This window comes from Quercus robur, chromosome 1 (assembly GCF_932294415.1).
Source record: "Quercus robur chromosome 1, dhQueRobu3.1, whole genome shotgun sequence".
NCBI lineage: Eukaryota > Viridiplantae > Streptophyta > Magnoliopsida > Fagales > Fagaceae > Quercus > Quercus robur.
Window position 1 is genome coordinate 43,420,906 of NC_065534.1, and position 16,976 is coordinate 43,437,881.

At 33.1% G+C, this 16,976-nt stretch overlaps 1 protein-coding gene across 1 annotated transcript; it reads right to left on the reverse strand.

Moving 5' to 3' along the window:
• Positions 1–5,470: 5,470 nt before the first annotated feature.
• Positions 5,471–7,010, reverse strand: LOC126714256 (zinc finger BED domain-containing protein RICESLEEPER 2-like). Its single transcript, XM_050414312.1, has 2 exons — positions 5,812–7,010; positions 5,471–5,672 (listed from the first exon to the last, which is right to left on the reverse strand). Exon 1 carries the CDS (start codon positions 6,980–6,982, stop codon positions 5,936–5,938), a length of 1,047 nt encoding a protein of 348 aa, XP_050270269.1. The 5' UTR covers positions 6,983–7,010; the 3' UTR covers positions 5,471–5,672; positions 5,812–5,935.
• Between the last annotated feature and the right edge of the window lie 9,966 nt (positions 7,011–16,976).

Sequence of the window (16,976 nt, forward strand, 5' to 3'; positions counted from 1 at the left end):
TTTCATTTGGCATATTGCTTCTAGAAAACTGTGTTAAAAAAAAAAAAGTAAAGATTCAAAAAGTGGTGAATTGAAGAACAAAGGAATTGATCAATGGTGTGTGTGCAGATTCGAGTTGGATATGGCTATGGCCTATTTGATTCATTTTTTAAAGAAAATATCTCGACAATAGAGAGAGTAAATATATCTTTTGATGCTGAAACTTCAATTCCCAAACAACGTCCTAACATTCTCCACTAACGAGTTTTTTTTTTTTTTTCATATAATTTATTTGGTCATATGGCAAGAAAGTTTTTAAGGACTTTAGTTCATATTCATAGTTGATTATTTTGGTTCTCTTAGATAGCATAATTTTTTCATTGGATATATATATATATATATATATATATATATATGACAAGAAAGTTTTTAAGAACTTTAGTTCATATTGATACTTGATTATTTTGGTTCTCTTAGATAGCATAATTTTTTCATTGGATATATATATATATATATATATAAATTTCCTTTTATACCTACCATGTATTTGCATTTTTTTTTTTTTTTTTGATTGGATATGCATTATTATAATTGATCAAAGATAAGTAAAAATGTCTACTATTTTTCTTAATCTTACCATAGATTTATTAAGTTTTTTTTTTTTTTTTTTTTTTTTGTGTGTGTGTGTGTGTGAGAGAGAGAGAGAGAGAGAGAGAGAGAGAGAGAGAGAGAGAGAGTATACACGTTTCTCAAAAAAAAGAAAAAAAAAAAAAAGAAAGAAGTTTGATATACACTTTTTTATGCATCTATTGGTTTATAAAATACTTCATTTACATGTTGACTATGTTTACACTTTTTTATATCACCATATATAACATAATATATTCTGTAAATAAATGTTTAACTATCACATTTTACTTTGGCCTCCCAAATATATACTATTGATTCCACCATAAGGAGAGGGGATGCAACGGTGAAGTAAGAAATTCCACCATAAGCCTTAGTTTTTTTTATTAAGGCTTTAAATGGATTTTTTTCTTTTAATAAAAAAATTTCCAATGGTTAATTCAACGTTGCTAGACTACTAGAAAAATATATATAGTAAATTAAGTTTAATGCAATCACTTTAAGTATCTTAGTGGTTAGATGAGTTTTTCAAAAAAACTTCCTCTATAATGTCTCAAGATTAATCACTCATACTTCCCCTAAATATTTTTGTTATGAGTTATGAGTTATCGAGCTAGCCTATCGAATGCCCATGGGCATAAAAACCAACACACTGCTTGACCCACCAGGCTAGTAGGCTAACCATGAGCCTCAACAATACCGGGCTAGGTCGCCCATGAGCCTGGTGGGCCGTCGGGCCGTGGCAATGGGCTATTTGGTAACCCTCCCTATAATAATTTAGTGTGTGTGAGATTGGTAGATTGCATACATCCGATGCCGAAGGAATAGTCAGATACTCGAAGAGATCTAGATACCCTAGTTTGTAAAAAAAAAAAAAAATCTCAATATAAATGTGTATGACTTTATTTTTGAAAATAGAAAACTTTTGCTAAAGAGATTTACTTATATATTTATATAAAACTATGCTTTAAAAGCTCCTAAAATTAATGACTTATATATTACAAAAATTCAATATTAAAGGAAAATAAAGGAGACGACAATAAATTAAAGAGCATTTATACTTTTTCAAAAAAAAAAAAAAAAAAAGAAGAGCTATTACCTAAAATTTACTCAATATTTTTATTCTAACATTAAAGTAGCGGGAGGGGGGAATTTTTGGAAAATCCCCCCCCCCCCAACCCCCCGCGCCCTTTCCCCCGGTCCTCCTCCTCTCCCTCCACCCAAGAGGGGATGGGTGATGGGGTGGATATGGCAATGATGAAGTTATAAATTTTTCTTATGGGACCAAACTAACTATAACATTTTTTTAAATAAAAAATAAAAAATTGAATATATATATTATTCTAACATACGTTATTTTTTTCATATATGGTAGAGTTTACATTGAATAAATCTTTCCAATTTCAAGAAGTTTTTTTTTTTTTTTTTTTTTGAAGAATGATATTTCAAGAAGTCAATATATATTTTCTCCATAAATTAGATTTAACTTAATAATGTCGTGTATTACATTCTTTCATAGTGCTAAAACATTTTATAATTGATTTTGTAATAAATTTTCACATCTCTCTTTTTATATACACAGTTAAACAATCACCTAGAAACTATTTTCATATTTTGATTCAAACTTTGCTTTGGCATTTTTCATGACTAAAAATATGCTTTTTGTATATGTTTTTATTTTTATTTTTATATATCTAGATTAAGGTGGTCGATACCGTATTGTACCGGGCAGTATGTACCATACCGGTACATGCATCGGTACCGAAATGTCAGTGTTTCATACTAGTTTAAATACTGGCCGATTTCGGACATTTTGGTTGGTTCTGGGTGAACCAGCTGGTACAGAAATAAACTTTTTTATTTTTTATTTTGTTTTAGTTTTGTAATTTTTGAATTTTTGTAAGGGTAGAATGATAACTTATTTGCATTAACTTGTTAGTATTATTTGTTTTCTTAGTATGCTAAAGTCTAAAGTCTAAAACCATGAATAATTTGTTCTGAATTGAGGTAATGTTTTATGGTAAACTTTTATTTTTATTATAATATATATATATATATTTATAAATATAAAAAATAGCGGTAAACCCAAAATGGTACATCAGTATTGACCGATACCGAAATATATCGTTCCACTGGTCAAACTGGTATAACCTCCGGTACGAGATTGACTCCCTTGATCTAGATTCTAGGTTATGGATATTTTTAATTTTAGGATAAAGGTTAGTTACAAAATTGGTTGTACCTTAAGGCTACAACTTTACTTGATGAAGCGTGACTTCATCAGTCGAGTTGAACGTATCCAGATGGATCCAAGCTCTCGTCTAGATACCTGCGTAAATGAAAAGACCGCTCCTTTCAAGGTGGTCATCGGTGTGGTGCTTGCCACAACGTTTCCGATGCCAAAGTCAGAACAGGAAAGTGTCTTGTAAAATGAAACAGAATAGCAAAATAACAATCAATATCTTTTAGAGTGTCTGTGTACCTTATGTTGGCAATGTGAGGGCTTTATATATGTTGCCTTGGATTCTAGCCATTGTGGTTGTTAATGTCTTTCTTGGTAACGCCTCCTACCTAGTAATAGAGCTTTAATAGGCTCCCAACGGCCTGCATGGCTGGTTTTGTAACTGCCCAAGTCATTTATTGACTATATTGAATGATTTCCATATCCTTGTCAGTAGTGATTGGTTTCTTTGTCTGTCAAGATGACTTCGTCATTCTCAGTGACCTTGTCTAGGAGATGAGGTCTCCACAATCCCATCATTACTTAATAAAAATAAACATTATTACATATTTTGAAAATTCAAATGTTGAATTGCATGTTCTTTATATTCTTAATACACATATCAAATTTTGTGTCAATAAGATATTATTTACTATATGATCTATAAGATTATATTTTATACATAATTTTAAACTACAAAAACTTGCAATTTTAGCCTTTTAATTTTTTTTTTCATGCTTACAGATTATAAACTTGGCTTGGGTCTAGTATCCAGTTGCATTAGATTCCTTAGAATAATGACATGTGTCCACTTTGTGGTCTTAAGTAAAATTTTAAAATCTGATCAGGTTATCGAGTTAATTATTAATAAAAAATCAATAGAATTTCAAACATGTGACTAGTCATTAAAGAGGTGTTTGGTTTAAAAAATGGTGTATTCACTTTTCATTTTCACTTTTCAGTATCTATTTTTAGAATTTGAATACAAAAAAATGACCAGTTTGGCACTTGTTCCCTATTTTAGGAAAAAAACACCTTTTTTGACTCTTTTTTTTTTTTTTTTTGGAGAAAGCCTTTTTTTGGACTTGATTGAGTAGGATATGTTGGTGGGTCCCAACCATTTTCAACAATATAACAAAAATGAAAATGCATTAATTTTCAATGAAAATGTAATATGCAAAAAGGTATATTCATTTTTTGTATTCAAACTCACTTTTTTGGATACTAAAAACAAAAATTAAATACAAATACTAAGACCAAACTAACTTTTTTAGTGCTTGATTCCATTGAAAACTAAAAATAATAACAAAATACACCACTTATTATTCTAAACCAAACAACCACTAAGTATTTTACATGCCAATCATCAAGATTAAGATGTATATGTTGTGGGTTCTAATTAACTCAACTGGTAAAATCTCTGATAGTTGAATAAGAGATTTGGGGTTCAATCTCCGCCTATACTAAAAACTGATTGGTGTCTTGGTTTGATGATAAAAAGCTATTATCAGGAGCGGATACCATATGTTGCAACTCTAAAAAAAAGACTAAAAAAGAAAGATGTATAAGTTTTTGTCTTGTTAGTTAAAGAACAACTAAACCATTTATTTGAATTCAACCCCCTTCGCACGCCTTGTCAAAATGAGTCCCACAGCCCACCTTCATCAATCATCACTAGGGCTGTCCACGGGTCGGGTCGGCTCGGGTTTGGGCCTGACTCGAACTCGACCCGACTGGATCGGGTTATAAAAAATTTGACCCGAAACCGACCCAATAATGGGTCAGACCCGACGGTTCGGGTCAACAGTTGAACGGGTCGGTTTGGTCGGTTAGGCGGGTTTGGGCCGAAATTGGGCTAAAATTGTGAATTTGCATAATTTTTTTTTTAATTCAACTTTTGACAAGCCTTTTGGGCCCAAATTAATGGGCTTACTACTTTTAACAAAGATTTATATCATTAAATCATATATATATATCAAATGGGCCTTTTTTCACCTCCTTTATTTCAAATTGGCCCATTACACAACTTTGTAACCTTTGGGTCTCCAGCCCTTCAGTCCAAATTTAATTTTCTAGCTCACATCTAATGACAAAAAAATACAGTAAATATATAACACAACAACCTGGGTAATTGCAATTTGCAAGCACATAAAAAACACATGATATTACTTTCTAACCACCTGTTAAAACTTCACAATACAAAGAAAATTTTTCAAAATGCCTATAACATTATAGGACCTGGGCAGCAAAAGCACAAGAGGAGGCCCAAAATTTTATAGGCATTAACATGTAAAACCCCTGTTAAAACTTCACAATACATAACTTACATGTAAACCTGGGCAGCCTATTAAACCTACCAAGTTGTGCCAACCACTCATACATGTAAGTTATGTAACACAACTAACACAAGCCAGCAAACAAATTTTGACAAATAATTCAATCATAGCCACACCACAAGTATGACAACAAACCAGCAAACCAGCAAACAAATTTTAACAAATAATTCAATCACAACCACATCACAAGTGTGGTAACAAAAGATAATAAGAGCATCTCTTGCAATATTTCCATAGAGTTAAAGAAGGCAGAAAGTGTGTAAAGCAGTAGCTAGCTATAATTAGTTACAAACTTCCAAAAAATAGCTTTTCTAAAACATTTAAAGAGCAACTACTATATAGAGTTTAGTCCATGACTTATAGAAAAGAAAGCCTATTAAACTTAATAAGTTTTCTTTCCTATAAGCAAGAGTTAATTTATCAATTATCAGTTAGAAAAGCACTGTCCAAAAAAACTTCCAAATTGCATCCAAAAATCTGCCTCCTATACAAAATGTGTGTCCTTCCTCCTACAAGAAAATGGGAAAAAAGATATTTATCAATAAAAAATATAAGGACAAGACCAAAAAATACAGAATAGTTATAACAAAAAACAATAGAGAAAGCAGAACCAAACTCAATAGAAATAACATAAGGGCTGAAACTTACCCAGTTTTTGATTAGTCATCAATGTTAATTGAGATACCTTTGCTTGAGCTTGAACTTCCACCACCTGTTGCTGCTTGATGTATAACTAGAAAAGAGAAAGAAATGAAGACTATTAGATTAAATTTCATTTGCATAAGACACATTTAATAGCACTTAATAGACAAAGTTTGGAAGTTAACATATTACCTAAATCATGAAATTCATCTTCCAAGACCTCTACCTCATCTTTTGATTTGCGAAAAGAAATTGGAACCAAGGCTTGAAGCCAGTCTTGTGCACAAACCAGATTTTGAACCATAAGTGGGGAGAGTGAACTCCGAAATGGATCAAGTATGCGTCCTCCGGTACTAAACGCTGACTCAGAAGCAACAGTAGAAACAGGTACAGCCAGCACATCCCTAGCCAATTTGGACAGCACTTGATATCTATCTGAATTAGCCTTCCACCACCCTAATATCTCAAATTTCACATCCCCTCTTCTACTTTCACAATTTTCAGCCAAATATTTGTCAATCTCATTGCTACACCCTATGGACTGCTCAGCCTCCAAAAACCGTTCAAACCTAGAATTAACCATCACATATGGATCACTACAACCTATTGACTCACCTTCTATGTGTGTCCTCTCCCTCTCACTTGCTACTTGTACATTTGATGAATCAACACGAGAATAAAAATCATACAACTTGACCAAGGCACCCCTCACCAATTCAACCATCACATCAGCCACTTTATTTCCATAAATTTCAGAAAAACAGAACTTCAAAAACCTCAACTTCTTTCTTGGATCAAGAATCACAGCCACATACAAGAGATGATTCATTTTATCCCCTTTCCCCCAATACTTATCAAACTTAGATTCCATTTTAGTTGCCATGTTTTTCAAGAGGTGGTTTTGTGATTTACTTAAATTGGAAATATTCTCTTGAATGACAAACATCTCATCAAAAAAGGTGTTGGCAGTAACATACAAAGAACCTGAAAACTTTTTTGTAGCATTGTAAAAAAGCTTCAAAAACCCCACAAATATCCTACAATTTTGAAAATCAATACTACTAGGAGATCCCATACCACCACTATTCTCCTTGTTCATAAAGTATGAAGAATAACTATCATCCTCAAAGTCCATACGTATGAACACTTTTTCAAATTTTTGTGCGGTTTCTAACATGAGGTAGGTAGAGTTCCACCTAGTTGGTACATCTAGACAAAGAAGAGACCTAACTCAATACCTAATCTCTCCACAAAACCCACAAAAGTTTGATTCCTATTTGGTGAGGACTTCACATACCTCATAGCTTCACGCACCTTTGCAATGGATGCATCAATTTCTCTCATACCATCCCCCACAATCAAATTTAGGATATGTGCACAACACCTCATGTGTAAGAACTCATGTTCTAAAACAGTCCCCTCCCAATCTTTAGTTACATTCTCCAAAAACTTAATAGTGGCACCATTTGAGCTAGCATTGTCCACTGTTAAAGTGAATATGCCATTAATACCCCACTCACGCAAACACAACTCAATCTTTCTACCTATAGTCTCTCCCTTATGGTCTTCAACTTGACAAAAATTCAAAATTCTCTTATGTAACTTCCAATCATCATCAATAAAATGACCTGTAAGGGACATATAACACAGATTTTGAATACTCGTCCATGTGTCCGTAGTAAGACACACCCTACGACCCTTCAAAGCCCCCCTTAGTTTCTCTCTCTCAACACCATAAATGCTAATCACATCCCTAGCTATAGTTTGACGAGATGGGATATCCCTAATTCGCAACTTAGGTTGTAAGGTTGTTGCATATCTTTGAAACCCATACCCTTCAACAAACCTAAAAGGCAACTCATCTATTATAACCATTTCAGCAAGTTCCTTTCTAGAAGCTTCAACAGTAAAGGCTGTCGGTACAAGCTGAAACCCTTCCTCCCCATCCATTTTAGGTTCAAACATTAAGGTTTGTTGCCCACTAAGTATCTTTCTATTAGGGTTTTTAACACAGATTGGTGTATGATTCAACAAATTAGCAGTACCATGCCCCTTACTATCAGCTAGATAAGTTTTTTGACAGTAATTACAAACAGCCTTAAAATGACCCTCACCAATATCTACTTTTTCAAAATGGTTCCAGGCAATAGACTTTTTCCTATTAGTACAGACATTGCCTTTACCTTTAGGTGGAAGTGGGGGAACCTCAGCATGGGCAGTAGGTACAGCTTGGGCAGCTTGGGCAACAGGTTCAGTTGTGGCAGTAGGTGTTGCTTGGGAAGGGGATGCATCACTTGAGGGTTCCATAACCTATAAACATCAAATTTATAGATTAGCAAACAACCATAAAAGTAACACACAAACAATAACAAGAAGTTAAAAGAGAAAGAAAGGATACCTCAAAGAACTTTCAGCTATCAGGGATTTAACCTTGAAAAGGAAGCAAAAAGCCTAGGATTTCAACTCCTGTATAAAATTAACATTTCAAAATTTTAAGTTAAGAAAGCAAAATGAATCAAACGAGTAATAAAATACAATCACATAAGAAAATAAGAATGTGGATTTCATCTTTTTAAAATAGAGGCTCATCTTCTTCTTTTTTATACAGTGAAGATGCAAGTACATTGATCATAGAAAACAAAACAAAACAAAGAATAAAACAGGCAGATAAGAAAATAAAAATGTGTTTGGATTTCATCTTGTTAAAATAGGGGTTCATATTCTTTTTTTACAGTGAAGATACAAGTATATTGATCATTAAAAAAAAAACAAACAAAACAAGGAATAAAATAGGGCAGATACAAATCACACTCAGAGCACTACCATAATGAGTCAAAGCAAGAAAATGATAAACCTAGGGAGCACTAACAAATCACACACAGAGCACTAACAAAATGATAAACCCAGATTGGGCAAAAAAAGAGGAAATAACACATATTTGCCGAATGAAAATAACACTCAGTAGCAGATCACAACATTAAAGAACACATATTTGTACAAGGTGAAATGAAAATTAGATTCCTTATAATGCATTTAACAATCTAATTGCAAACAAGAGTTTCAATGCAATTAAGTAGCAGATCACAACATTAACAAATAAAATAAAATAAAGCTTAGCAATTTCTAGCATCAAGTTGTTGTGGCAAGTTAATCAACTCGTGAAGAACGGATTATACCATACAAAGGACTGAAAATCATCAAGCTTTCCTCTTTATTTGCCGAATCACAAGCACAAAATACAGAAAAAGAGGGATGAAATAGGAAGGAAGAAACTTTACCTGATCTGAGACTAGGAAGCCAAGTCTGAGAGGCTGAGTGTTAAGGAGTAAAGGGATTTGTTTGTTTCAAAATAAAAATAAGAGATTTTGAAATCACTAGAGACTAGAGAGACTAGAGAGCAGAGAGAACGTAGAACACTCTGGAAAAGTCCAATTTATAAGAGAGAGATATGAGGGAAAATCTGATTTTGATTTTGATTTTGAGAAGTGTAGCCAAGTTGAGTCTTGAAACCCTAAACTATGATTCATGAACAGAGGCATGGGAAAGATCAAATCTGAGTTTGATTTGAAGGGTAGCCGGCTAGCCATTTGGGGCTGGACCGGCTGGTAGAGAGAGATAGAGAGAGAGAGAGAGAGAGAGTGAAGCCTGAAGAGAATTAGAGGAAAGTGAAGACGGAAGAGAGTTAGTGAGGCCAAAGACTAAAGAAGAGTGAAGAGACTTGGAGAGTGAGAGAGAGAAGGCCGGACTCTGAAGTGAAGAATGAAGGGAAAGTTTAGGCTTTTGGAAAGTTTAGGCTTTTAGATTCTTAGTTCCAATTTTAGGCTTTTAGTTTTAGGCTTTTGAGACTTACAGAGAGAGAGAGAGAGAAGGCCGGACTGAAGAATGAAGGGAAAGTTTAGAGTTTTAGTTCCAATTTTAGGCTTTTGAGACTTAGAGTTTAGTTTTAGGCTTTTAGCAATTAGTCGTTCTGAAGACTTAGTTACTTTGGGCAGCTGGTGATTTGATGTTTACTTTTTGAGTGGAAAGAAATTTGTGGTGCACAGGTGCCGTGTGGTTCTCAATGAGGCAGAAACAACAGTGCTCAGTCTTGTCAATTATCAGTCCACTCCTCAGTTCACGTGATCTGCCCTGGATCAAAATTTTTTTTTTTCTTTTAAAACTTCGGTCGGGTCAGTTTGTACGGGTTTTTAAACCCTTAACCCGCAACCCGAACCGAATATTCGGGTTTCCTGAGAGAAGGAACCGAACCCGACCTGCCAAGGGCTTTAGGCCGACCCGTTGGGCTTCGGGTCGGTCGGATTCGGGCGGTTTGAACGGGTCCTGAACCCGTTGGACAGCCCTAATCATCACGGCCCATTTCCATTTCTTTTCCTAAGTTCCTAACACACTTAACGGTTCAAATGACACAAACATGCAAATTAATATATTAGTTAATGAAAAATCAATATTTTTACGTTGAAAATGATGCCAATTTAATTAAAGCGCTTTGTACATGAAGGATTAATTAATAACTCCAGCATTATTCAGAGCTTTGTAATTCAACTAGTACTTTCTAGTATTTCCAATGGAAACGTCCAAAGTTTAAATCTCACTCTCTCAACTATCGAATTATAAAAAACATATGATTTATTTATGCTTATTTATACTTTGTTAATTTTTTATTTGCCTTATAAAAATTGTGAAAATGCATTTGAAAGTGGTTTAAATTTTCTTATATTATTATTTTTGGTCAGTTTTGTTTTTCTTTTCAAATTCAATCTATTTATTTGTATTTCAATTAATTATTAAATTCATCATAATGTCATCTGTCATCACAGTTCCACATCAGCTCTTAATTCCATTTCCACCCCAAAAAAAAAAAAAAACTCTAACAACTTCTAACCAATTAAATGGCATAAGGTCACATCCCTTGTCCCACATAAAAGTTGAGTCCCCACTTTAGGCCCTTTCCCTTGACTTATTGGCAATTTTACTCCAAAAGACAAAACAAAGTGGTTGCTTTTGGAAGAAAAAGATGTTCTTAGAAGGGATTTTTGCTGTTGATGTTGTTGTTAAAAAATTAGAAGGGATTTGTTTAACCATTTGTGGAGGAAAATGTTTCCTATGGACCTGAGTGGAATGATGCACACAACAAAGAAAAATATTAGAAGGTGACTAGATGATATATTAAAGAATTTAAATATAAATATGTGGCGGTAATTTTTTTTTTTTTTTTTATAAGAGGGTGGTGGTATAATATCTATTAAAATTCAATGGGTATTATGTAAATTAACATACACTTTACAATTTTAGTAAAATATTAATATTATGCCCGTTATATGTAAATATATTGAATATATTCTTAATTTGTGAACCACTTAATCTTTAATAGAATTGTACTTTTAAAATATTAACTATCTTAATAATTAATGAGTCACATGACAAAAACATGTTAATTTTACAACATTTAATATTGTGCGATATTTAATGTGTAAATTTTATAATATTAAAATATAAAATTATGATACATACATATACATATACATATACATATATATATATATATATATATATATATATATATATAATCAAAAGAATTAAATCAAATATTTTAAACATAATTATTTGAAACTTTTGTTACTAGAATTTTAGTTGAAGTAAAAATTTAAATTTCCTAAACTTAGGTAATAGAGTTTAATCTAAGAGCAAACTATTTTAATAATTAATAAAAGTATAAGCATTTGTGGCAAAGAAAGTTTACCACTTAGCATGGGTTCTACTTAGCTCAACTGATCAAGTCTCTGATAGTTGAAAAAGAGATCTAGAGTTCAATCCCCACCTACACCAAAAACCGATTGGTGTTTTAGACTGATAATAAAGAGCTATCATAAGGAATGAGTGTCATAGGTTGAAACTTAAAAAAAAAAAAAAAAAAAAAAAAACCCACGTAGCAGAACCTTTTGGACTCAATTTCTATTATATAATATATGATAAAGGGGGAGTTTTAAAAAGGGCTCGTACCTCCCCTTCTCTTTTCACAAAGAAAGCTAAGTCGTTGAGATATGGAGTAAGTTGAGGTCACTGCCTTGGGGGGGGGGGGTGTGGCCGCAATGGGGAGTACACCTCAGTCGAGTGGATCGTGGCAAAAAAAAAAAAAAAAATGGAGTCACCACCTAGATTAGGTCTAAGAACAATAAATATAGCGCCATTGTGGAAGGACCTATCTTTACCAGAGCACGTGTTCGGAGTTTAGGTATGAGGAATGGGAAGGTAATAGGCACCCAACCTCACCCAACCTGTAGGTTGAACTCCACTCATTGTGTTCCAAATCCTAATCCCATCAAAGGGTCCTTTAATATGTTATTCTAAACTCACATACACTAACATGCATCTAACATCCAAACATGGTATATGTCCTACACTTATCCATAGCATAAAACCCTATCATTCATCTAGCACATATATATCCAAGGGCAATAAATATATCACAAGGCAGAAACATCAACAAGGCATTAATCATCAAGTATATTCATTCATTCAAACCTAGCCTCATGGTATTTATCAATCAAGGAGACCAATCATCATATTCAAAGATGCATGTTCATATTCATATTCATGACCTTCACTTACCTTGCTGCACCATAACACCTTAGCACCTATGCATCAACGCATATTCAAGTTCATATGCATGTTCATGTGATTTATCAAAGACATAAACCCTAATTATCAATTCAACAATCAAAGCATGTGAAACATGTTATTCTACTAACCCTAGATCTAAACATGTGAAAACTAGACTCAACAAGACCTATACATGTGATTAAAACTAAGCAAAGCAAATAAAATAGCAAGAGCCCTAAATCTACATTTATGGGCATAAGTATGCGTGCGTATACATGGGTATACATGTGCATCCCAACTGTATGCATACACATACTTCAAGTACGCGTGAACATGCATAAAGCATGCACACACATACACGCCCAGAAACACAGTTTTAAAGCAACAAACAAAGCAACAATTTAATAATCCCTAGCATACTTCTAATACACAACTAAACAACCTAAATTAGCAACAAAGATATCAAAGACAAACAAAATGAAAATAAACAAAACAAAAACTATTCCTAAACATGCATTGGATCTAACAATAAACAAAAACAACATCTAACACATCAAAACATATTCATCAATATATCTAATCATTCAACTCATTAATCAGAATATGATGAGACACAACAAATCGAACCCAAACAAAGCAAATCATATTTCTAAGAATATATGACACAAAAATAAAATTGAGAACAACAAGAACGCAAAAATAATCGAAATCAAGGAAAAGCTATGAAGAGAGACTCACCTTACTTATGGAACACAACTTGATTGATATTTTAACCAGCCCCTTAGTGCCTACACAACAAGATCGAGTAATAATCAAAGGAATCAAATTATTCAATAGTTCATAGGTAATCAGTGGTAAAGTCAAGAATTTTTTTCAAGGGGGCTAATCTAAATATAAAATTATTCTTAAGTACAAACAAAATTATACTTAAGAAAATACTTTTATTCCATCAATTAAGTTTGCCCCCAACAAAGTTGTCTCATACGTTCTTTCATAGTATTACAATAATTTATAATTGAATTTGAAATAAATTTTCCTACTAGTCTGTTTTTCTGTATATACCATTAGAAATTCACTTAAAAAGTATTAAGATGATAATTGAACAACTCAAACCATTATTAACAACTTCATACATATTAAAATAATTCAAGAAGCAGCACTATTAATTTAGCCAAAAAAAGAAAAGAACAGCACAAACACAAATAATCCATACGTATATAATAGATTTAAATATAAAAGAATCAATATTATAACCAATGGCACAATTCCACAAGCCACTCATACGAAAGCACAAATCCTAGCCTTTCATTTAGCACAAATCCACAAGCACACACAAATCACAATGCAGCACAAATCAAAGCCATTAAGAGCATTAGCATTGGAAAATGCTAATGCTATTCTATTTTACAATTCTAAAAACCACTTTATCATTTATACCATCTTATTTTACAATATCTCCACATCCCAAACTTCTATTTTTATTAAAATATTATCTTTTAATCTTTCTTTATTATTTTTTTTTCTAACCGAAACTATTGTTTTCCTAGGCTTTCCAACAGTCTTTTTTTTCCTCACTTTCTCCCTCAACACCTATGTGACACACACAGACCCATCGGAACAAAAACCCAGAAAAACCCAAGCCACCACTGCCCACTGCTCACCAAAATCCCACCGGAACAAAAACCCATATTAAAAAAAAAAAAAACCCAGCGTCACAACAGAAGGAAAAAAAAAAAAAAACCCATCGGAAACCTAGAATAACCAGCCACTTCAGCCACAACCCAACCACAACAAAGCCACACACACACACCGGTGCAACGATCAACCAATCCACGCTGATCCAAACCCACCATCTCGCCGAACAATAACCCAGCGTCACAAAAACCCACCGATCAACCGGTCCACCATTTCAAACCCACTGATCAACCGATCCAAACCCACCATCAACCGATCCCAGCCCAACGATCCAAACCCAGCTCGCCGATCCACGCTGATCCAACCTCCAACCTCAAAAATCCAAAACCCAGCACCGGTGCAATGAGAGAGAAGCCGTGCGATGAGAGATGAGAGGCCGTGCGATGAGAGATGAGAGAGTGGCCGTGTGAGATGGGTGAAAAATTTCAGAGATGGGTGAGAAATTTTGGCGATGAAGTTTCAGAGAGGAGAGAGCAGATGGAGAAAGAGAAGGAAGAGTGAGAAGAGCACAGAAAAATGAGAGGGATGAGAGAGAAATTCCGGGGTAAATAGAGAATAAAATATTATTATTTTTTTTGCAATTCGTGAACAGTACAATTCTATGTTTAGAATTGTACTGTAGCAGTATTGCAAAAAAATTTGCAATACTGCTGTTTAACATTCACTGATACAGGAGGTTTTTAGCTTTAAAATGTCAAATTCCTCTTAGATATGGCATTAGCATTCCCCAATGCTAATGCTCTTAGTTGTAAACTCAAAACATGTAGAGTACAACAAATAGAGATAGAAAGGGAGATACGATTTGGTTTGCCTATTGGCGAGCATCATCATCTCGTGAAGGGTCTTGCGAGCTGACGGCAGTTGTCAATGGCTGTCGTGGTGCTACTCAGGGCACAAAGGCAACATGGTCATTACCATCTGGGTTTTAACTTTTCCTTTTCTTTATATAAATATATATATATATATATTTTTTTTTTTTTTATTCTGGGTATTAGGGATTTGTAATTGAAGAATTTTTTGTTCATTAGGGCCTTGTTATTTTGTATTATTTGTTGGGTTTATTGTATTTGTACCAATTTAATTTTTTTGAGGGGTTTCTATGGACTGGTTCAAAAGTTTTAGGGATCAATTATGAAAATTTAAAGGTTTTTTTTTTTTTTTTTTTTTTTTTTTTTTTTGTGATAGAACTAAATTTTAAATTTTGATAAAGCCAAATTCCAAAATTTGGGGGGGGGGGGGGGAGCTGTTGGTATTTTTTTTGTTTAAATTGTAATTTTATCCCACCCTTTAATGGAAATTTCAAAAAGTCAGGGGGTGGCCCCCCCTGCTCACCTAGCTCCGCCTCTGTAGGTAATCACACCTCAAAATCAAAAGGTTTTTGAAAAGATTGTTTGAAAAAAGTTTTTGATTTAGATTAGAAAGTAATTTCTGCCCTAATAAGTAGTAAATAGAGTTTTTGAAGAACCAAACAACGTGCTCATGGCTGTGTGTGCAGAAAGTTTAGAGAAAAAAAAGTGTTTTGAAAGAGTTTAGGTAAAAAATAAACTCTATCTCACTGGGATTTGAGTTTGGAAGCATGAGATTGTATTTATATGATTAAACTAAGATTTTCATACTCATTTAGAGGGTTTTTGAACGATTCAAAGGGTTTAAGGGCCGGGGCCCATCAAGGAGGGAGGTTTTGGGCTAAAAAATAAAACAAAGTTTTGGGCTTCTAGAATTTGGCCTGTGTACACAAGTTTGGGGATATGCACGCATGCATTCCCAGAAATCTTAATTTTGACAGTTTCGATGGTCCAACTTCAAATGAGCATAACTTACTCAATATAAATCCAAATTAGGAAAAATTTGTGTTCAAATTGAAACCCAGAATGTCTACTTTCCAATGAAATTAATCTCACTCAAAAAATTTTTATGGATCAAAAGTTATGGTCAAAACAGTGGGAAAAGGTAATTTTTCAACACCGTTTTCAAAATGATTTGAGCACTTCTAAGTTATGTTTACTTCCAAACTATCAAAATAACTTCAATTACCTTTTGTAAACATGTAAAGCTCATCACTGGAATTAAAGACTAAAGTTTATTAACCGGATACAAAATAAGGAGTCTATAAGGGGGTGGAGGGGGGAGGGGAAGGTACTTGTGGTTGAGGCTAACTAATGAGAAATTGTTATTTCCTCCTCATTTTTAACCATGTTTTTTAATTAAAAAGTAACATAAAATTTCATTTTGCTATTGTCTTCAAAAACTGTTTTTATTTATTTATTTATTTATTTTAAATTTCAATAATATATCAAAATAGGATCTAAATTTTATTTAAGGTTTGGAAATTTAGAAGTTTTTTAGTTTTATTCTAACCCATTTGGGAGTTTATAAAAAGAAAAAGAAAAAAAAAGGGTATATCATAAACGAATGGAAAGGAATGAAAAGAGTTATAGTGGATTTTATCTAGTATGTTTAAGAATTTATAAAATAATAAATGATAATATTTTTCTTAACTATTATATCATTCAATTTTTTTTTCCCCTTATAGTAGGGGCGAAATTGATGTTTCATTTATATTTCATTAAAGGAATGAGCATGATTTTAAAAATCGGATTGGGCCAACCATGAACCGATCATTAGTTTAACAGTTTTAAATGTAAAAAATTCCTTGAAGAGCACTAGTATAGTGTTTTTTGAAAGTACAAGAGGTGGATTGTGGATCAATGGAAGTGAAACTCTATCTCGATTGACTAGGAGGATTAGTGAGTCTAATTTGAGAATTTGATGGTTTTGTCCTTGGTTATTTATTTATGAATAAATGGGGTATTATTATTTTTATTTGTCTTATAAAATAGTGAAAATACTTTAAAAAATTATTTTCTATTTTTTTT

Bases quoted from the DNA above. Each gene is read 5' to 3' on its own strand.
- LOC126714256 (XM_050414312.1), bottom strand. From the start codon at position 6,982: ATGTTAGAAACCGCACAAAAATTTGAAAAAGTGTTCATACGTATGGAC.